General features: G+C 39.0%; 1 protein-coding gene across 1 annotated transcript; it reads right to left on the bottom strand.

Annotated features, from left to right (window-relative positions):
* Positions 1-5,574: 5,574 nt before the first annotated feature.
* On the bottom strand, positions 5,575-20,760 carry LOC114245464 (seminal metalloprotease 1-like). Its single transcript, XM_089732775.1, has 6 exons — positions 20,643-20,760; positions 17,054-17,266; positions 11,585-11,694; positions 9,102-9,312; positions 6,277-6,413; positions 5,575-5,735 (listed from the first exon to the last, which is right to left on the bottom strand). Exons 1-6 carry the CDS (start codon positions 20,758-20,760, stop codon positions 5,640-5,642), a joined length of 885 nt encoding a protein of 294 aa, XP_089588901.1. The 3' UTR covers positions 5,575-5,639.
* Positions 20,761-22,943: the final 2,183 nt, after the last annotated feature.

Consider the following 22,943-nt stretch of genomic DNA (forward strand, 5'->3'; position numbering starts at 1 on the left):
GTTATGTCGTGACCAAGGGAAGTAGGGATTCATTTTTATATATATTGATTGATTAACACTATTTATCGTACGTAATTTTTACTGAAATTACTGAAATATACTGAAAAATACAATTACTGAAATTTTGCAGTTTCATGTTTTTTTACTGTTGTTTATGTTAATTGACGTAGGCGGTCAAAGGTGCTCACGAGCCTCGTGGCTGAAACAAGTGGGATGGTGATATGTAACTAAGTGACAGTATCTATTCAGCTTTGGTTCAGCATTCTAGCTCTCAGCCAACAGAGGTTCACTGCTGGACACATACCTCCCCAAGCCTCGCCACAACGATCGATCCTACGTTGACTGCATCCAGCGGATTCCTGCGACCTTCACAAAGCAGTTGATCCCGCTTGTGGGAGCCCTACGCATGAGTCTTCCGGTGCGCGGTCGTCATTCGAGAAATTTTCGACTCGCGTTAATCAAAAAGAGAAAATTCAAAGTATTTCCTTTGGAAGACGAACCCTTTCAAATGCTTCGTGTTATGTACAAGCTTTGAGAAACACTGAATGGTACAGGACCAATCTTAAATTTTTTGTTTGAGATGCACGTATATTATCACCGCCCCTCAGAAAAATCTAAAATTTAACTAACACCAAATTTAAGTAGTAAGGTTTTATTAACAATAAGAATTCGATATAAAGCTATTCGTGATAACGAAAAAAATGATACACCCAGTCAATATTCAGTTTCGCTGCAAAACAGTAATGTGTTGTTACGATTTAAAAGGTTCGGGACGCCCGTTATTGAGACAATTTAGACTCGAGTCTCAAGATGTGTGGCGACATTGTACCTAAGTAGTTACGTATCCATAAAGTTACGAAAATCTACAGTGGATGCAATTTAAAAAAAATACTCATAATTCAATTTCACCAAATCAATGAAAAGGAATCCTAAATAGACTTCGTTTAAAAATTTCAAACAAATCTATTTAATCACTTTGATTTGGTACTATCGATAGAAATCTTTGATAAAGTATTTGAAATCAATATAACGTCAAAAGGTTAATCTAACATCGCCAATATTATTATGTACATCCATAATGTATGGTATTACTGAATTCTTATAATTATATCTTATCCGTATTAAGTGTTTATAAGTTATATAACAGAGTATTATTATAATGTTATTCAATGTATGAGCAAATACCGACATTGTAACTATGCTTGAGACCTTAGAACTTGTATCTCAGGGTGGGTGGCGGCATTTACGTTGCCAGTTATCGGAATAGGATAAGACGCAGCGTCAATTCTAGCACAAATCCTGTTCAAAACCCACAGACAGCTACTAATTTTTCTGGGCACATGCGAACTTACATGTGCCTTTTATTGCTTAGATGGTTGGCCGAGCTTACGGCCCGCCTGGCGTTAACTGGTTACCGGAGCCCATAGACATCTACAACGTAAAATCGAAACGCATTACTGTTTCACAGCAGAAATAGGCAGGGTGGTGGTACCTACCCGTGCGGACTCACAAGTCACAAGACGTCCTGCCATCGTTAATTACGCATATTATAATTTTGCGAATATGACTTGTTATTATACGATGATTATTCCTTTACGCTGGAAGTCAATCATGAACGTTCGTAATGTAGTTATTTCATTAGAAAAATTGGTAACTGCCTGCGGGGTTTGAATACCGTTGCATCGATACGAAAGCCTTATCCTTTAGGCCGCGACGTCTTCATGAGTCCAGGGATAGCTTTTGTGCTGACGCAGTAACGTCGTGAACTGTAGTAACATATGCATGATTACTGAGGATGGGACGCTATGTAAGCGCGCATTGGTAAGTACTTTTTTCTGGCTCAAAGTAATCTTGCCTACCAATTCGAATAAATGTGAATGTGTTTTTTGTTGATTTGTTTGTTTGTTTATCATATTTTAATTTTCAGAGACATAGAGAGAATATTCTTTAATGTACCTACACCAAAAAAAAAAATAAACAATGCGATATAATTTTTTTTATTCTTTATTAGAGCCATACACCTATTAGGTTAAGTCAGCTTGCGATACATTAAATACAAAAGAAAGTACAATTGGCGGTCTTATCGCTAAGAGCGATCTCTTCCAGACAACTATGAATTTGAAGTCGCCGTGGCCTAAGGGATAAGACGTCCGTCCGGTACATTCGTGTTGAGCGATGTACCGGTGTTCGAATCTCAGGCGAGTACCAATTTTTCTAATGAAATACGTACTCAACAAATGTTCACGATTGACTTCCACGGTGAAGGAATAACATCGTGTAATAAAAATCAGACCCGCAAAATTATAATTTGCGTAATTACTGGTGGTAGGAACTCTTGTAAGTCCGCGCGGGTGGGTACCACCACCCTGCCTATTTCTGCCGTGAAACAGTAATGAGTTTCGCTTTGAAGGGTGGGGCAGCCGTTGTAACTATACTGAGACCTTAGAACTTATATCTCAAGATGGGTGGCGCATTTACGGTTGTAGATGTCTATGAGCTCTAGTAACCACTTAACACCAGGTGGGCTGTGAGCTCGTCCACCCATCTAAGAAAAAAAAATAAGAAAAAAATAAAAAAGATAATTAAAGATAAATTAGGCAAATATTAGGCACCTATTTTTCTTCTTTATTAGAATGAGAATCGAGTACTGAGCACTCTATATCAATATGTAAAGTGTTCAACCAGTCAGCCTGTATTATAATATAACATGCGCATCATAGATGATGAGATGAGTGATATTTTTTATGCGCTTATATTTATTTTTCGTTGTAATTTTGGGCAATAAAAAAAGAAATATCTTAAACATCTTTTTTATTTTTCTATGTTATTTCCATTCAATTAAAAGCCCGTTACAGTTTTCATTTTTCACTTCTTGGATTAATCCCGATTAGTTCTTCACCAGCACTCGTAATGTCTGTCAACCCTCATCGAGTCGAAATTTGTGACCACGTCCATGATACCAGGATGATTCTATAACCATAAATTAGGTAACAATAAATGTCTATAGGTTTATCTTTAATGATCTATAATAATTGCTGTAAGTAGGCTGAGGAATCCCATAGAAAACACAATTTGAATGCCTCCCATGATATCCATTTTGTGATATCAAGTTGAAAACTCTGTAGTTTTGTTTTACAAATTGCTCAGTGCATAAACAAACTTAGACTCAAATTGGCCTCTAAAATGTTGGGAGTCCCCTAAAGAGTAAACCTCGTACTTCAGGCCTGGGTAAAGTATTTACAAGGCACAGGTGCGACCACGCGTGGAGTAGAGCTCCCACCTCTGGACTGGGGCTCCCAGGTGCCAGCTATTTTTATTTGAATCCATACAGAAGATGGCCGTTCGGATTATCAACTATCCCGTTCTCCTGGATCGCTTGGAAGTCTGCAGAAGAACTTCGGTTCTCCCTTCGTTTGATACCGGGATATTCCATCGGGAGTGCTACGAGGAATTGCTCGAGATGATTCCTCCATCACACCTCCCGCCGGCGGAACAGAGTTCCGGGGCTCTGAAACTGCGATACTTTAAGACAATTTTTTTTTTAATGGATACTACTGACATCTTGTAGCGGATACTCCTAAACTTATATGTTGGTTAAGTTAAGGCATTTAATTATTATATGACTAAGATAGAAAACAAAAAAGTTAAATAAATCATACAAGACTCTTTATTTGTTATAGACAAATTGATTAAATTTTATCAATTTGATTTCTGAAAATTTACAAAATCCTTCATTAAAAATAAAATATGGAGCAATGAGCAACTAATCGAAGCGAAGCCATCTAGTGGCCGACGCCCGTAAACATCTTTGTTGAGTGCTAGAGTTGCTTATCTATAACTAATTTATGTGTATTATCTATGCAGAGCTCACCCATATTTACTACTATTTGGAACCGCTCATGCTATACCCAGCAAAAGTACCTGGACAAATTGAAAGCAAAATCGCATAACAAGAGAAACGGCGCCGTCTGCGTGTTGGAAGTATATTGGCGATGTTTACTTCCTAGATAGCACTGTTACCCTTAAAAGAGAATACATATTTTGTCTTCACGTTATAAATTTGATATTTTGCTGCCGTATTAACTAAATATGTCTGTTTCGTACTGAAACAGATTTTTTCGTGTTTCTATATTTTTATTAGTACCGAGCATTAGGCAATACATCTTCAAGACAACACAAGTCTTATCCTAGGTGCAGTAAGGTTCGATCTCGCCTGCAGACGGCCGACTAGCCAACCAGAAGCTTGGTGAGCAACCCCTCTAAGCCTACGGGAGAGATCGCCGTCGCATAAGTACACATAGCACACGGGTTCCGCGGCAGACATTCTTTATTACAAAAAACATAAATTATCCAACGCAAGTCATGCGTAACCATAGAACCAGCGACAATTGTTCATCGTGTACCAGTCAAGGGACAGACGGTCTCACCTCCGGAAACGACGCTGAGCCCAGGGAGCGCGAGGCAGTGGAAGGAAGGTGAATCGGTAAGTCTTCAGGCACTTATTTCGTTCCTTACTGTACAATGTCCTATAACTGGGTGGGACACCGCGGGAAGAAACCGCGAAGCGCATAGCTACATTTTCTGTTTCTTTCGTACTTTTGTGAAAGAGAGGGACAATATTATTATTATTCGCATTACAATCGTTTCTTGTTGTTGAATAAATTTATAAAGTAAATCATAGAAGTATTTGTAAACGTTGTGATAGAGATTATTTCAATGATGTGTGTTATCTATGCGAATGTAGACTGATGTGATTTGAGAGCTAATATTATTCATTGTGTCCTTTATAGAAATCAGATTAGAGTTTTATTGAAATACTGCCAAATTCCAGTATTTGTCCCTCAAAATTTCCAACGGCAAATTGTATAAAAGACCCATGTTGCAAAGCGTCAAACTTTACTAATCTCCAAATTTAGCAGGAAATTAACAAAAACACAAACTCAATATACCCGTAGTCTTTGAGAGAGCTTGAACTCGTGACATTCGATTCAGTAGGCGCATTCAGAGGCCATTATTGATCTTAAATCAAACCCGCAAAATTATAATTTGCGTAATTACTAGTGGTAGAACCTCTTATGAGTTCGCACGGGTAGATACCACCACCCTGCCTGTTTCTGACGTAAAGCAGTAATGCGTTTCGGTTTGAAGGGTGGGGCAGCCGTTGTGAATATACTGAGACCTTAGAACTGATATCTCAAGGTGGGTATCGCATTTACGTCGTAAATGTCTATGGGCTCCAGTAACCACTCAACACCAGGTTGGCCGTGAGCTCGTCCACCCATCTAACCAATAAAAAAAATAAAAAAGGTGGGTGGCGCATTTACGTCGTAGATGTCTATGGGCTCCAGTAACTACTTAACACCAGGTGGGCTGTGAGCTCGTCCACCCATATCAGAAATCAAAATGCACTTATGCAGTCACCTATGCGTCACGTTACTCTGTCATTAAAAGACTATCCACAATTTCAATTGCTTTTCCGTATTAATTACAAAATTTCGATTCAAGATACATGACCCGCGAATCGCACCAGGATACTTGAGGTCTGCTCCTGGCGCGTTCAGAGAAAAACAACAATTTAATTATTATTTATTATTATTAGGTAATATTGCGTTGCTTCATTTTATTGTTTTGATGGCGGCTTAGTTCCAAGCTCCTTCGCAGTTGTAATGTCTGTTGATGCGAAGCCAGTCATCGTCGGTTACGTACAAACGCTGACCCATCACACCCTCATGCTCCTGAAAATGATAGAACAATACGTAAATATTTTGCTTACTAAATAATTTGCTTAATAGTCTTACTGTGATTTATTTAATTGCAATGTTAATCTGACTATTTTTTTCAAGCTCACAACAAATGTATGGAGTGTTTATTAAAGAGCTTTTGTTGTAGAAAATCCAAAACAAGGTCGTTTTATTGGTAATTAGATTTCATCATTTACAAATACGCCTGACTAATAATGCCGAAAGTTTACAGCAAGGATGCTCCAAAATGCGCAAATACTATGAATGGGTGTGAGTTCACTGGTGGTAGGACCTCCTGTGAGTCCGCACGGGTAGGTACCACCACCCTGCCTATTTCTGCCGTGAAGCATTAATGCATTTCGGTTTGAAGGGTGAGGCAGCCATTGTAACTATACTGAGACCTTAGAATTTACATCTCATGGTGGGTGGCGGCATTTACGTGGGCTCCGGTAACCACTTAACATTAAGTGGGCCTTGAGCTCGTCCACCCATCGAAGCGATAAAAAAAAAAAGAGGTGGAAAAATGAGTTCTTACCTTCAGAGCAACGATAGTTTTCTCTCCGTTTTGTGAGAATGCGTAAGGTCCGTAATGCAGACAACTGACATAGTCGTATTCAACGCTTAAATTATCAACGAGATCTTGTTTGTAGATGTCGAAGTTGTGCTCAAGACCTGAAGTTTAATAGCAATAAGGTACAAATAAAGCTGTTCTAATAGTTCTTAGGTTTTATATTAGCAAATAACACTAGCACGTTAGGAATATTGGTAGCGGCACAGTCAAAATAATATATGTGGATTAAATTTGTGGCTATTTGATTTTATGTATATGCACAAAATGCAGTGCCGGATTAGCCATGTAAGGCCCCAATGCTACGGGCCCCATGCCCCGCAGAGCCTCGCCCTTATTCCGTACTAAATTGAGCCTTATACTGGTGGTAGGACCTTTTGTGAGTCCGCGCGGGTAGGTACCACCACCCTGCCTATTTCTGCCGTGAAGCAGTAATGCGTTTCGGTTTGAAGGGCGGGGCAGCCGTTGTAACGATATGAGACCTTAGAACTTATATCTCAAGGTAGGTGGCGCATTTACGTTGTAGATGTCTATGGGCTCCGGTAACCACTTAACACCAGGTGGGCTGTGAGCTCGTCCACCTATCTATGCAATAAAAAAAATATATATATAGCCCTTATAAAAAATAGCCCCACACCTCATATTTAAGTGTTCATAATTAGCGCTGGCCATACCGTGATCGTTTAGATATGATACTAGTGGTATTATATTATGAACATTGTTATTCAGCATATGTCAACACCGTAATCACGGGTGGATTTTAGAAAGCAGTGCTAACAATGCAATTTAGGACCCCCTGTTCACATTTTTTACAAGGTCCCTGCTTGCTTTAGACGACACTGGCAGAACAAGTCGTTGATGATTTTTGATAGTTCGATTTGGTAAAAGTGTAAAAAGTCTTTAGTGCTAAATTTATCGTCTAACTTTATTAAACAAATCAATGTTGTACACGGTAATAATAGCTAGTGCGTGGCGAGGAGTATGGTTACACCGAAATGCTGTCATAATTAGAGTGCTACATAACTTATTAGATATTTAATTGAAGCGTATAGTAATCTTCGCAGCTCCCCACATAATTGCAAATAGCATTGACCTTCAATGACCTTGAATGCTTTTTTCTTTGAATACTTTTATTGAAAACTAGTTGACCCAGCAGACTTCGTAGTGCCTCAATCGATAAATAAAAGACCTACAGTTTTGTATAAAATAGACTTAAAACAAATAAAACGAATCCATCCGACGGGGGACACATCAAAGGAAAAACTTTTATTTAATTCCGGGCATTTTCATATTTATCTACTTTTTAAACCTTCTCTAGACTTCCACAAATAATTCAAGATCAAAATTAGCCAAATCGGTCCAGCCGTTCTCGAGTGTTAGCGAGACTAACGAACAGCAATTCATTATTATACTTATACTTAGTCTGGCCATAAAAACTGTTACAATTAAAAATAAATAAAATATTACATTTGGATTTGGATTCTGTCATTATTATATGATTGCTCATTGAGTTTTCTCATTTTGGCGCCAATACAGTGTACAATATTTTGCGATATTAAAATGGAGTGGGGTGATAAAGAGAAACGAATCGCGGTGATTGCATTACACAAAGTAGTGCACAAATTTTTAAAACTCTACATACGCGTGGTATTAGTAAAATGTTTGTGTACCGGGCTATTAATAGGTGCAATGAGACCTCCTCTATTTGTGACAGAAAAAGATCTGGTCGTCCACGTGGTGTTCGTACGAAAAAGGTGGTCAAAGCAGTAAGGGAAAGACTTCGAAGAAATCCTGTCCGAAAGCAAAAGATTTTATCTCGGGAGATGAAGATAGCACCTAGAACCATGTCGCGTATTTTAAAAGATGACTTAGGACTTGCAGCCTATAGCAGCCTAAACATGTACTGGTTATTTCTTAACTGATAATTTTAAAGAGAATAGCGTGGTAAAATCGAAACAACTACTGAAGCGGTACGCAAAGGGAGGTTACAGAAAAAAATTGTTTACGGATGAGAACATTTTTACAATTGAGCAACATTTTAACAAACAAAATGACCGTATTTATACTCAAAGCCCTAAGGAAGCTTCCCAATTAGTCGACAGAGTGCAACGTGGGCACTATCCGACTTCAGTTATGGTTTGGTGGAGTATTAGCTATGAAGGAGTGACTGAGCCATACTTTTCTGAAAAAGGTATTAAAACATCGGCACAAGTATATCAAGATACCATTCTTGAGAAGGTAGTAAAACCCCTTAACAACACCATGTTCAATAATCAAGAATAGTCCTTTCAGCAAGACTCGGCGCCAGGTCATAAAACTCGATCTACGCAGTCTTGGTTGGAAACGACCGCTTCGGAATTCATCAGAGCTGAAGACTGGCCGTCGTCTAGTCCCGATCTTAATCCGCTGGATTATGATTTATGGTCAGTTTTAGAGAGTACTTACGGCTTGCTCTAAACGCCATGATAATTTGGAGTCCCTAGAACAATCCGTACGATTGGCAGTGAAACAATTTCCCATGGAAAGAGTGCGTGCTTCTATTGATAACTGGCCTCAACGTTTAAAGGACTGTATTGCAGCCAATTGAGACCACTTCGAATAAGCTTTTTATACTTTAAATTGTTTTATATTTATGTATTAAACTAACACACTGTAAAAGTAATAAATGTTATTTGCTATAGATTTTTTTTTGTTTTCCTTTGTAACAGTATTTATGGCCAGACTAAGTATATACATAGGTATAGATCTTATCTTCATTCAGGATATGACCGCGACGTGTATTGTTTACTTACCAGTCGTAATGTTTTCTTTGACGATCTTAACATAGTCGTCTCTGTTGTGGGTGGACTGCATGTGGAGGAAGCCGAGGATGTGCATCCACTCGTGCACGATGGTGGCGTGGCGGAAACAGCCCACTCCTGGCTCGTTGCGGGCAAGGTTCAACACGTGCACGCCTCGTGATTCCCAGTATCCGACGTGGGCATAACATCCACCAGCTCCGCCCTGATCGCATATATCAAAAAAAATATAAAAAAAGTTAATAAATTAATACACACGCTGTATTTAGGACTGCCGTTCTTATTTCACTCAACTCAGCTTTATTACAGCTATCATTTTTGCCACTCATATTAAAATTCGAAACTTTTCAGTTTTTGAATTCAGAAGTTTTTGTAATATTATTTTTAAATCTATTTAAGGGCAGATGAGTTTACAGCACACCAGTATGCTTAGTGCGAATTTTTAAACGTTCTCGCTAGCGTAAAAGTTAATTCAAATTTGTATGAAGTTCAAACGTTTGCCTACGTTTACCGCTAGGGGCGCTGTTCCAGTCTGATGGAACTACTAACTGATTTTCAGCTATTCAATTTACACCTTGTACAACATCAAAACTGCGTCAATATTTATTAAATTCAATTATTGTTTTAAGAATACAAGAAATTTTAGATTTTAAACTTCACAACGTGTACTATTTCTGTTGCAACGTTATCCTTTTTCTAGATTTTTTAAGCTATTGCATAGCTTTTAGCGCGGCGACCGAATCAAGAAATTCCGTAACGTAAATAAAACCTAACACCCCCCACACCGCCTACCATGTAGCTCGCGCTCAACACATTCACACGCTGCGCTTGTGTAGTGTTTGTGAATAAGCGCGCGGCGTGATGTCGCACTGCATGCGCATTATGAAAAGTTTGCCCATCTCTCTCTCGCGCGGTCTAGCTTATGAGTGTGAAGGGGAGAGTTAATGTTTTGCTTTTATTAATGTTTATAAATATAGCGTGGTCTTATTTTATTATTGTTTTAATATTAAATTATTATTGTCTAATTATAATTGCATAAGTTGAATGAAAATTTATAGTTATATATTAAAATTAAGAAATAAACTTATAAATAGAAAAATATCAAAGCAAAGCCGCCGTCGCCCAAAACATGTCTTGTCGGATCCCCTGGATTCACTCTTGGTGCTTTTAGGTTCTTCAAGCACCGATCACCGTCTTCGTTCAACTCGCCGACTCCGATGATTAGTTCGTAGTGCAAACTAGCCCATAGACACAACCCACTGAGTTTCTCGCCGGATCTTCTCAGTGGGTCGCGATTTCGATCCAGTAGTAGATTCAGCGAAGCACTGCTCTTGCTAGGGCTGGTAATAACAATTCTCTCAGGTTGAGCCCGTGAGCTCACCTACCAGTCCGCGCGAAGTTGTAATAGCCTCTTAGGCTACCAACGATTATGTAGGAAATATATATATATATATATTAATCTTGTGAAAGAGATACGAACACATAATCATTTACGTTTTCATCTAAGCAGCCGACCAACTAAGCTATCGGCATATACTGTCATGTAGATAAAATATCGATCATATCAGAATCTAATATATCGGGCATTAAGCATCGTAATTGTAGATTCAATGTTGTTATAGTAATTGATTTTATTGATGATTGATTACAAAGTACTACGCAACTCCAAGTGTATGATGTCTAGTACTGTAGAAATATTATTTTGATAAACATTTTATAAATCTATTATATTAATATGTGAAGGAAAAACTTTGTATCCCTTTTTACGAAAATTGCGCATACGGAGGAGTATGAAATTTTCCACACTTATAGAGAATATAGAGAAGGAGTGCGGAATGTTAATATTTTTTTTAATTATGCCTAAAAAATGCATTAAATCAATAAAAAAAACACTACACACACTACCATGTATTTGACGCAACACACATCCATACTATTTATTTATTGTCAAACTTTTATTCTTGACTTGTGTGGTCAAAATGAGAATAGATTAAATATTGTTTGTCTTTATTAATATTTTTCTATAGCGTAGTCCTGGCGAAATTTGTGATTATAGAAGTATATTAGTCTTTGAAAATAGAATCATAATAGTTTACAAACTTTTAATTTCAATTAATTATAGTCGAATTTCGACTACCGGGCGACCACTAGTTTACCTAAATCGTTGAAAATGCATAACAGCAACTATCTAAATAGTTAATTTTTTGCGAATACCTTACAATACCGTCACCGTCGTGTTCAGGCGAATATAGACCTTAAGGTGTCCATGCGCGCAGTCGCCTGCACATGTGTGTTAAAATAATTAAAGATTCTTATAAACTCGACACTGGCAACAATGGCATTGCAACAAACTAGTTGCAATACTATAAAAAGAAGGGGAAGAAGAGCATCGCATGGCTTATATGAAAGTCGTTTTCATTAGATTACGAGTAAAAGCCGAGGCTTTTTATTTTGTACCTTATGACAATGATACTCACGGTGAGTCTGACAAAGGCTGTGTCTCCAGCCTCGCGGTAGCGGAACTTGAGGCATGTGTGTTTTTCGATGTCTCTGATCCCCTCCTCGATGGCGGCTTGCTGACGAGGACCTGTGAAACATTTCAATTTATTATACTAAAATAAATTCTATTAAACATGTGCGAGCGATTAATAATTATAATATTTACTAAACTAAATATATAAAAATTATTTATTTAATACTTTTTAGTTTATTACTTTTACTTTATTAGTTATTACTTTTTATTTATTTATTTAAATACTTTTTAGTTTCCATTTTTTATGCAGGGTGTTAACTAACTATAAAGGGTTAAATGGGGCATTAAAACGAGTCCATTCACAATATTTAAGAAACGAAGTAACATATCCAAAAAAAAAATTTTTTCACTGATGTGCAAACCCTATTTCAATAAAATCAAAGAGTAAACTACGCAGAATGTACATACATTTCTACCTAATTCGCGGAACGACAAAATTTTAACCTAACCTAACGAAACAAGGGAAAACCTACTTTTTCATAATAAACGTCCAATTTACAGAGAAGTATTGTAATATTCCGAGTTAGAAAGCATCGTTATTTTGCAAAAAATGTTGGAAAAAAACTCGAAACAGCTGTAGGATATCGATCGAGCTTGACATTTTTTTGAAGCCCTACAGTACAGTCAGTATAAGCCAGTATAAGGACATTCTTGTATTGAGGTAGAAGGCATTTATGAATGAACAATAAAAAAACTAATAAAGTAGGCCATTATTAGGTAAAATAGGTATGCAAGTCTGTCTGTTAAATAATCTGGTTCCCTGACATAACAGCTTACTAGGGTTGACAAATTTTTTGACTTTGATAATTAATTATTTTTTTACGGGATATTTTGTAACACGTTGTATTTACAACTTTAGACTTTTATTATAATAGTGTATAGTGACAGGCGACGGAACAAGTAAACTATATACCTAGTTCGTTTTAATAATGAACGCCATTTTATTTATTGACAGAGACGTCTAGAGACAGGCGTCTAGAGGGTCTAGAAAAAAAAATCTTACTAATTTCAATTTAATACAAAAACTGGTTCAGAAGGTAAATTTTTAAAAAAGAAAAGAAATGTTATTAATTTATTTATAATAAATAACTGAAAACAAATCATGTACGACTATCAGGCCCGAAAATAGGCATCCCTGTGTTATAGGTACCAGAGTTTGACATACATACTTATATACGTTTATATAAATACCTCTTATGATAATAAACATCCAGACAAAGAGAAAACAAACGTGTCCATCAAACGAATATATTGGCCCGATGCGAGAATCGAACCCGGGACCCTCTGCGTAACAGTCAGGGCCCCTAACTGCTGCACCACCGAGACAGTCAAATTATAATTATCAACGGATAATACGCTTAAATAAAAGTACGCTTTTCTTTCATCTCAGAGCTTATGCGGATTTACGGTGTAAGCACACACAACTAATGCTAGTTTTCAGCAAGACCGCGGGCCACAGCACAGTGTAGGACAAATACATACCAATTTTATAATTGAAAATTGAATTGAATATCAATGTCGTCGTGGCCTAAAGGATTAGACATCCGGTGCATTAGTATCTAACGATGCACTGGTATTCAGATCCCGCAGGCAGCCAGCCTGCAATAGCTAGGTCAGCTAATTACTACACCACCAAGGCAGTTAAATTAATAGCATTTTCTTTTTATTGCCCTTGTAGGCAGACGAGCATACGGTCCACCTGATGGTGGGTGGTTACTGTCGCCCATGGACTTCAACAATGCCAGGGGCAGAGCCAAGCCGCTGCCGGCCTAACGTAAAATAAAAGTACGCTTGTGTTAAGATAATACGGACTTAGCATGGTTTTAGGTAAACAACTAGCGCTGGTTTTCAGCAAGACCATGGACCACGCCACAACGTAGCATAGCACAAATACATATTAATTTTAAAATCGAATAAAATTTCATATTTTTATGTAAACGTTTATAATAATAAAATGCATAGCATAGAACCAGAAGACGGATGAAGTAAAATTAAAACACCAAAATAAGGAACAAAAAAATCCTTCCCAAAGGCTATGTTGCAATGGATATAGTACTGGAGATTTAACCCTTAATAAAAATCTTTAATGACATAAGAGGATATGTTATGCTGACTCCACATAATGTGTTCTACCACCTGTGGAAGAGTCTATTTGTCAATACAATTAGATACGTAATTGCTTAGAAAGAATCAAAGGTAACATAGTTTAATCGAATAACTGTGTGTTTGTACCGTACAATGGGCATCTTACCAATCACGAAACAAATAATTTACTAAAATAATGATATTATTATTAGACAATGCAAATCGCCATTCGCAAATTAGGTGTTTTGATTGTTATTCTCGTGGATAAGACGTATTATGTAGATTATCTTTATCATTATTACTATTATTTAATTACTCATTTTATCAATCGATCGAAATCATTCGATTAACAGAGATTTCGATTCAAGCGAAAGGCAATTAACTAGTTCAGCGACACAGTTATATGTATGATAGGTATTTGTTTTTAGCCTTGTGATAACAGCAATCATGTACTCTAGGTTAGATGTGAGTGTGAAATAAATTACAAAGCTTGCTCATTTTTACTGGTGGTAGGACCTTTTGTGAGTCCGCACGGGTAGGTACCACCACCCTGCCCATTTCTGCCGTGAAGCACTAATGCGTTTCGGTTTGAAGGGTGGGGCAGTATATCTCAAGGTGGGTGGCGCATTTACGTTGTAGATGTCTATGGGCTCCAGTAACCACTTAACACCATTTTTTCCCTTTTTTTTTTTCCTACCTAAGCTGAGAGCCTTGAGAGGCTATTTCAGCGTAACCCTAACGTTTGTAGGTGAGCTCACGGGGCTCAAACTTGATGACGTTGCTAACACGAACCCTAGCAAGAGCCGTGCTTCGCAGAATCTACCACCGGATCGGAAACGCGACCCACTGAGAAGATCCGGCGAGAAACTCAGTGGGCTGTGTCTGAGAGTTAATTTACTCGTCGAGCCCTTCGTCGCAAGCGACGGGTTCGACGAGAACGGTGACCGGTGCTTGAAATACCTAAAAGCACCGTTAGTGGATCGGGAGGATCCGAGATGACGTGTTTTGGGCGACGTCGACTGCTTTCCATTCTGTCCGCAGGATCAGGAATGTAGTTACCGGCGGCCACGATGAGAGGGTTCTCGTGTCGTGCCGCTTTATCGAAGTGGCGCATCGACGCCGACTGAAGATACTTATTGATGGACTCTAGTCTAGGTCGTCATGGAGGTCTACGTTCCTGACGAACCACGGGGCTCCGACGGCTATCCTGCAAAAACGGGATTGAATAATTTGAAAGGATTTTAAGTGAGTGCGGGCCGCGTGAGCGAACACTACACTTGCATAGGTCATGACGGGGCGTATGCAAGTTTTGTAGAGTGTCACCTTATTTCTAAGGGACATTTTACTTCGCCTGCATAACATCGAGTAGGGCTTAACACCAGGTGGGCTGTGAGCTCGTCCACCTATTTAAGCAATAAAAAAAAAGGCTGTGTATCTGATTTTGATACAATTATACGAAAATATTTTGCACATAATGAAACTGTATGAGAGTAGTATATACAGGGTGTCCCAGAAGAATGGATAATCCTGAAACACCTCTTAGTAGAGCTATTGGGGACTCAAAATAAAAAATAAAAAGAATATTTCTTTGGTAGTACCCAAATTAAAAATAAAGAAAAAATACCAAATTTCATTATTAAAATTTAAGTTCAGATTAACTTTTATAAAAAAACTATGAGATGTTTCAGGATTATTCATTATTTCTGGGACACCCTGTATATACATAATTATTAAAAATACAAAGTCATATTTATGTACCGAGGAAGATTGACCAGAATGTATATAGAATACGGTACGGTAAAAAGAAGGTATCGATAGTTCAAATATGGAACTTGTAAACAAATACGTAGGTATACAAATTCATCCTGAAAATGTCGTTAGCGCGATTTAGTTATTTATTAACAAATCTTTCGTTATACAACATACGCTAAAATGTATCTTGTTAATTCATTGAAAGAGTTCATTGAAAGTAGTTTGTTCATTAAAGGTATGTCAATATAATTTTTATGGCCTTTGCGATTAGGTCACTGATAGTCATCAGTAATGTGAGGTGCAAATCACTGAAGCCTCATTTAAAAGCGAATTTGAAGAAGGAGTTGTCATAGCGCTCAGGAAACATGGAAGGTGGGAGTTTATACTAGAGCTTAATGGTACGTGACAGAAATGACATCTGGAAATCCAAGATGAAGAAAAAATAAGCATAAATTCGATTCTGGTGGTGGTAGCAGGTTGTGCGATCGTAAAAAGAAGACGACACCAGATCTAAAAGTTCCCTACATTGTTGATATACCGTACGTCATAAAGCCAAACTTGTCACCTACATTTTAAGGTTTATGTGACCAGCATTCACTATCTAATGCTCGCGGTTTTTTATCCTTTAATTAAATGCATGAAAAGTCCAATTATTTTGATATAACATATTTGCAAATCGATATATTTATTTAAACCTTCCTTTCAGTATTGACACAGCTATTTTACCAGTTTGACGCGAATTTATATTTCCGTCTATGATTAGAAATTTCAATAGAATTATTGCGAGAATAAATTTCTTTGAGCAATAAGTCTGCGTATTGTGTCGATTATTTTGTATTTGTGTTATTTCTGTTTTCGTGTGTAATAAAGTTTACGCTGTTCTACTAAGAAAACTCCCAGTGAGCTTGCTCTGACAGTGATCAGAGTGATTTTATTTTGCCTATTTATGGAATCCTCGTGAAAATCACGAGTCACAAGTTCTTATTAATGTATTTTTAAGTTTTGGACATCTTCTAATTTCTTTTAAATCTAGGAACACAGCTTATTTTTGAACCAGCAAAATCTAAAATACCATTTAATTTTTCTATTAAAAGATGGAATCGCTGGCGTTTTTAATGATGAGAGAATTATTCGAAATCATAAATTTCGCATTGAATTTTGCAGAAATTGCTACAATAAGTATTAGTGTGTATTACCATGGTTTTTTGAGTCTCAAAGTGGAAATTATAATTTTAGATCCATTATTAAAAAAAATATCCAAAAATTACAAATCTATATTCCTTCATTCATGCTCCTCATTTGTTAGGGTCCTGAACACTTTCATTCATGACAAAGAATGACTATGTTGTGGAATCTCATCCTGTCTATAGCTACTCGGAAAATGGAAGGAAAAACACCGCGGTAGCGCAGTCCAATGCGTGTGTCTGACTGGATTCCCACCATCCTTATTTCCACCGTGCACGATTATCTCCGAGTAGCCAAGCTGAGATATACCACCAAAATTGGAAACAATGAAAATTTTAACGGTTAAATTTAGTCAAGAAAATCCAATAATACTAATTACTAATAGTCTTACCAAATTCCCCCTCTCCGAATTCCCAAATAACGGTGTTGTTCGGCCACTTAGTGTTGGGCCACGTGTACGCGTTACGCCCCATTGCGTACTGCCTGAGTAGGATTTCAATCATGAAGTCGTCTAGGACAATATCTCCTTGGAATTTGCCGCTGTTCTCCTCAGGGTTGGCCAGAGGATTGGTCATGGTTCTCGCGGCGAACTGACTCCCATCGCCTATGGAAAGAACAGATTGCTTGAACAACTTTAAAACACCAAAACTTCCTTATATTACATGAAAATGGAATTAAAATAAATAATTAAGCAAAATTTCTTATTTTGCAACTGTTCAAACCTCAAGACGGTTATACGGTAAAAACTTTACCATTAAAACTATGTTATTTTAACCAAGAAAATGTCAATTACATGAAACATCAGAAATTGAAAAAAATCACGCGAGAACAAAACCGAGAATAAACGTAGTTTTGACTGTATAGCTGCGACTCGCGAATAGCTAAGTAATCCCTCTTAAAGGTCTTACTACCGCTTAGCTCGTACTGTCAAATCGGATACGGTAGTAACTATGCCCTCCGTCGTAGGCCCCTCAAGCCAAGTCGCGGCGTTCGCTGATGACGAAAAAGCAGAGCTGCTGGCCGATACATTGCAAACCCAGTGCATGCCCAGCATTCAATCCGCGGACCCTGTTCATGTAAAATTAGCAGACAGTGAGATAGAACGCAGAGCCTCCTTCCTACCCTCGAACGCGTTACCACCCGTCACCCCAATGAAAGTTAAAGACCAGATCAAAGACCTACGTTCTCGCAAGGCTCCCGGTTCCGACGGTATATCTAACCGCGTTATTAAACTTCTACCCATCCAACTCATTGTGATGTTGGCATCTATTTTCAATGCCGCTATGGCGAACTGTATCTTTTCCGCGGTGTGGAAAGAAGCGGACGTTATCGGGATACACAAACCCGGTAAACCAAAAAATAATCCGACGAGCTACCGCCCGATTAGCCTCCTCATGTCTCTAGGCAAACTGTATGAGCGTCTGCTCTACAAAGAGCAGAGTCTTCGTTTCATCCAAGGACATTCTCATCGATAAACAATTCGGATTCCGTGCAAATCACTCATGCGTACAACAGGTGCACCGCCTCATGGAGCACATTCTCGTAGGGCTTAACCGACCAAAACCAATCTACACGGGAGCCCTCTTCTTCGACGTCGCAAAAGCGTTCGACAAAGTCTGGCACAACAGTTTGATTTTCAAACTATTCACAACATGGGCGTGCCGGATAGTCTCGTGCTCATCATATGGGACTTCTTGTGGAACCGCTCTTTTCGATATCGAGTCGAGGGAACCCGCTCCTCCCCGCGACCTCTCACGGCTGGAGTCCCCCAAGGCTCTGTCCGCTCGCCTCTCCTATTTAGCTTATTCGTCAATGATATTCCCCAGTCGCCGCCGACCCAGTAAGCTTTATTCGCCGACGACACGACTGTTTACTATTCGAGTAGAAATAAGTCCCTTATTGCGAAGAAGCTTCAGATCGCAGCTGTAGCCCTAGGACAGTGGTTCCGAAAATGGCGCATAGACATCAACCCAGCAAAAGCACCGCAGTGTTATTTCAAAGGGGAAACTCACCGCTTATTTCCTCACGCATTAGAAGGAGAAATATCACACCCCCGATCACCTTCTTCGGCCAACCCATACCCTGGGCCAGGAAGGTCAAGTACCTGGGAGTCACCCTGGATTCATCCATGACATTCCGCCCGCATATAAAAACATTCCGCGATCGTGCCGCATTTATTCTCGGCAGACTCTATCCCATGATCTGTAAGCGGAGTAAAATGTCCTTTCGGAACAAGGTGATACTTTACAAAGCTTGAACTCGACAAAGAGGCCGACGTGCAACCTAACCCATGCATCAGCTCGCTGAGTTTGTCGCCGGATTTTCTCAGCGGGTCGCGATTCCGATCCGGTAGTAGATTCATTCGCGAAGCAATTGCTCTTGAGTTGTTAGGTCTCCTTCGGAGGCGCTCAGGCAGTTGTTAGCAAATCCCACCCCTCCTGGCTGAGCCTTTGCTTGCGCACCTGTCCTGGCGAAACTGGAAAGGAATTCGGGCCAACAGTAAAATTTTAATCATAAAAAAAAAGCTAAGTAATTGAAAAAGCATTTTTAATACAACGTTTACCGTCCTAACTTCTAAATAGCTCAAAGTACCTACCTAGTCCAGCCATAAGTTTTGTTACAAATGAAAATACCTTTATTTTAATGAAGTAGTTAATGTAATATTATTAAAATTTATACCTACATATTTATTAAGGTCTCAGCAAATAATAATAAAAAAATGTATTCGAAATGGCCACCTTTGGCTTTTATACAGGCTACGCCTTTAATCTGTTTGGCCAGAAATCTATGGATTTACGCACTGTTTCCAGGGGAAATTTTGCTCCAAAGATTTTTAAAGAGACTCAATGTCACCGTGTCGTTTAGAGCAGGCCATGTCCTCTAAAACTAACCGTAATTTGAAGTCTAAAGGGTTGAGGTCTCGGCTAGATGAGAGCCAGTCTTCAGCTCTTATAAAGTCCGGAACGTATGTTTCAAAAAATTTAAAAAGTGTATTGCTGAGAGGTTTCACAACATGATCCAAAACTCTATCCTTGATACATTTTGACTGAAGTTTTCACACCTTTTTCACAAAAATGTAGTTTTGTGGTTGTATAGTAAAATGTAGGTAGTCTTGACCACGTTTCCGACCACTTGAGCAGCTTCTTTAGAACTGTGAGCGTACACATTTTCATTTTGCTTATTGCAGTGTTCTTCAATCGTGAAAATTTTTTCATCGGTAAAGAGGATATTTCTGTGCCTTTCACCTGCGTATCGCGACAGAGGGCGTTTTGATCGATAAGCAACAAACTTCATGTCTTCTATACTAATATTATAAAGAGGAAAGATTTGTTTGTTTGTTTCGAATAGGCTCCGAAAATACTGGACCGATTTGAAAAATTATTTTTCCATTAGAAGCCGATATTGTCCCTGATGAACATAGGCTACTTTTTTTTTAATTTATTTTTTCGGTTTCATGTGTGTTTTAATGTTTCCGAAGCGAAGCGAGGGCGGGTTGCTAGTGTTTTATAATACGCGACAGAGTCCTAGCAAGAATCTTAATTTCTCGCCTAATGGGGTTTCGATGAATTCTGGCTTTAACAACATTAACCGACTTTGTAGTTCTAACAGCACGCGGTCGCCGCGATCTTTTCTGTCTTCGACAGACGAAGTAATGTTGTTATTGATAGCACGGTATACGAACATACGGCTGATACTGAGTTTTTGAAGTGTCTGGAATATGGCCGACGGCTCCATATCTACTTTGTGCAAGGCGATCCCAGCAATCCTATTTTCTTTAACACCCCATCCCAAATTGTAATTTGATAATGAACACGAAAAAATATGTGAAATGACGCTAAATCGAAATAAGTTTTTAAAATAATATACGTATTCCAAATTCAAAATAATTAAAAAGTAGAAAAAAGCAACGTTTTTAGAAATGCGACTTTCTAAAGTATTTTGTTGATTTCAAGTACACCATAAATTTTATAAAATCTCACCAGATTTGGTGCTTTCCAGGAAGCTTCTAAAAGCCTGTATTTCCTCTCTAGTCCTCACGACGGCAGGCGTGGCCAACGCGGAACAGGCGATAGCAACTAACAGTACAATACGCAACATTGTACCTCAATATTGCAAATAAAACTTCGAGCACTACTTTTATATCATAGTCGATCGTGATATCTGTAATCGATAGAAATTGACAAGTCACTGATTGCATTCGGTTTATTACTTGTATTTAATTAACACTATTTAACGTACCTAAATTGCTGGAATTTTTATGTTGTTGATGTGACGTAGGCGGTCAAAAGAGCCTACACAAAGAGTCTACGTTGCCTTATCCAGCGGATTTCCTTTTTTTTATTATTGAAAGATTACTGGTGGCCCGGAGGCCTTTCCAGTTTCACCAGGACAGGTGGGCGAGCAAAGGCTCAGCTAGGAGGGGTGGGATTTGCTAACAACTGACCGAGTACCTCCGAAGGAGACCTAGCATCTCAAGAGCAATTGCTTCGCGAATGAATCTACTACCGGATCGGAATCGCGACCCACTGAGAAGATCCGGCGATAAACTCAGCGGACTGATGCATGGGTTAGGTTGCACGTCGACCTCTTTGTCGAGTTCGACGAGTACGGTCACCGGGGTTTCTAAGCCTACTCTCAGTGCTAGAGCTGAAGGCGTCTAATGCAAAGGTTATTGGACCTGATGGATCCGCAAGGACGTGTAGCGGATTTCCGCGACTTACTCCAAATCGTTGGTCCAGCTTGTGGGAGGCCTAACCACGCTACATCGTCCGGTACAGAGCAGTTTATGCAACTTAAAAATTACTCCGTCATGAAATTGGCTAATTCATTTCACCACGTCACGAATACCAAAACGATTCCCAAAAATCAAAAGAATACTAAATAAACGTAATTTAAGATTGTCTTATCCTTTGGGCTACGAAAACGACATTTGTTCAGGAATAACTTTTATAATGACGGAGTAGCGTCGTGAACGGTCCTAACAAATGCATAATTACTGACAACAATAAAAAACAGAGAGCTCCACGCCGTGCGACAGCGCGAGTCGGAATGTGGTTTTTTTAAGAGGGAATAATTACTGGTGGCCCAGACGCCCTTCCAGTTTCACCAGGACAGATGGACGAGCAAAGGCTCAGCCACGAGGGGTGAGATTTGCTAACAGCTGCCCGAGTGCCTCCGAAAGAGACCTAACAGTTCAAGGACTGCTGCTGTCGTCGGGTGTTTGAGCCTTAATCTGAATCCCATTCGCGAGGTTACGGACGCTTGTGAAGTTAACTTTTTTGGCCTTATGGGACAGGGAGACTCGGTCCCAAGCTGCCTTCTCTTGAAGGATTACCAGGGGACTGGTCTGGTTTTTTGTCTCTGCCACCGGACACGGCGACGGTGTGACGCAGCGGGAGGAAGCGAAGGGAGTCGGGGGACGGGAGCACGCCGCGTTCGCGGCTTTATTAATTTTTACTCTTTACGCTTTTTTTCCAATTTGGACCAGGATACAGCCATTTGTTGACGGGGCGGGGGATAGGCCAGGACAACCTCCATATCCAAGTGAGAGTCGGAAGACAAGGAGGAGGGCGCGGGCGTCCTGTATGCGGTTGCAAGTGTTTTGGAGGGCGCGAGGGTGACAGGTGCGACGGAAGCCGCAGACGATCGCTTGGGTGGAACGGAAACCGCGAGCGAGTTCGCCGCGTGCTGGGCCTTGAATTTTAGAAATTCAGCAGCCAGATTGAAGTGCCGAAGGCGGAGGGATTCCGCAAACAGGTCGTTTGTGGAATCTACGATTGACGCGTGCCCACGGGGGAGGGGTGCATCAGAACTTTTAACACACTCACTATATAAATATAAGCATGGCCGCGATTAAGATTTTACTTTACTTAATATAACTATTCAATAATTTCTATAAAATATTCGTTCAAACAAATGAGCGAAAATTCTACATAAAATAATTTCTAGTTCACTACATTATTGATTCAGCTGTTGTCAATGTTGAACTACGTTTACGTTATTCGTAAACTGCATTGAAAGATCCTAATGACGATTTAAGGTTAGGTAATACGAAATTTCAGGAAAATCTACAAAATATTGAAGCTTGAAAAACGAATGGCCAGCAAGCACTATGATGCAATCTTCGTAAAATCTTGTGGAATATACAAGAGCTCTTAAATCCAAATTCTTTGATGATAGAAGGATACAAGATGCAAATTATTAGAGACGCTCAGATGAATAATATTTTGGCTGTGCTCATACTTATTAGTAATGTAATTTTGTGCGATAAAAAAGAGGAA

This window comes from Bombyx mandarina, chromosome 15, assembly GCF_030267445.1.
Source record: "Bombyx mandarina strain Sakado chromosome 15, ASM3026744v2".
Taxonomy (NCBI): domain Eukaryota; kingdom Metazoa; phylum Arthropoda; class Insecta; order Lepidoptera; family Bombycidae; genus Bombyx; species Bombyx mandarina.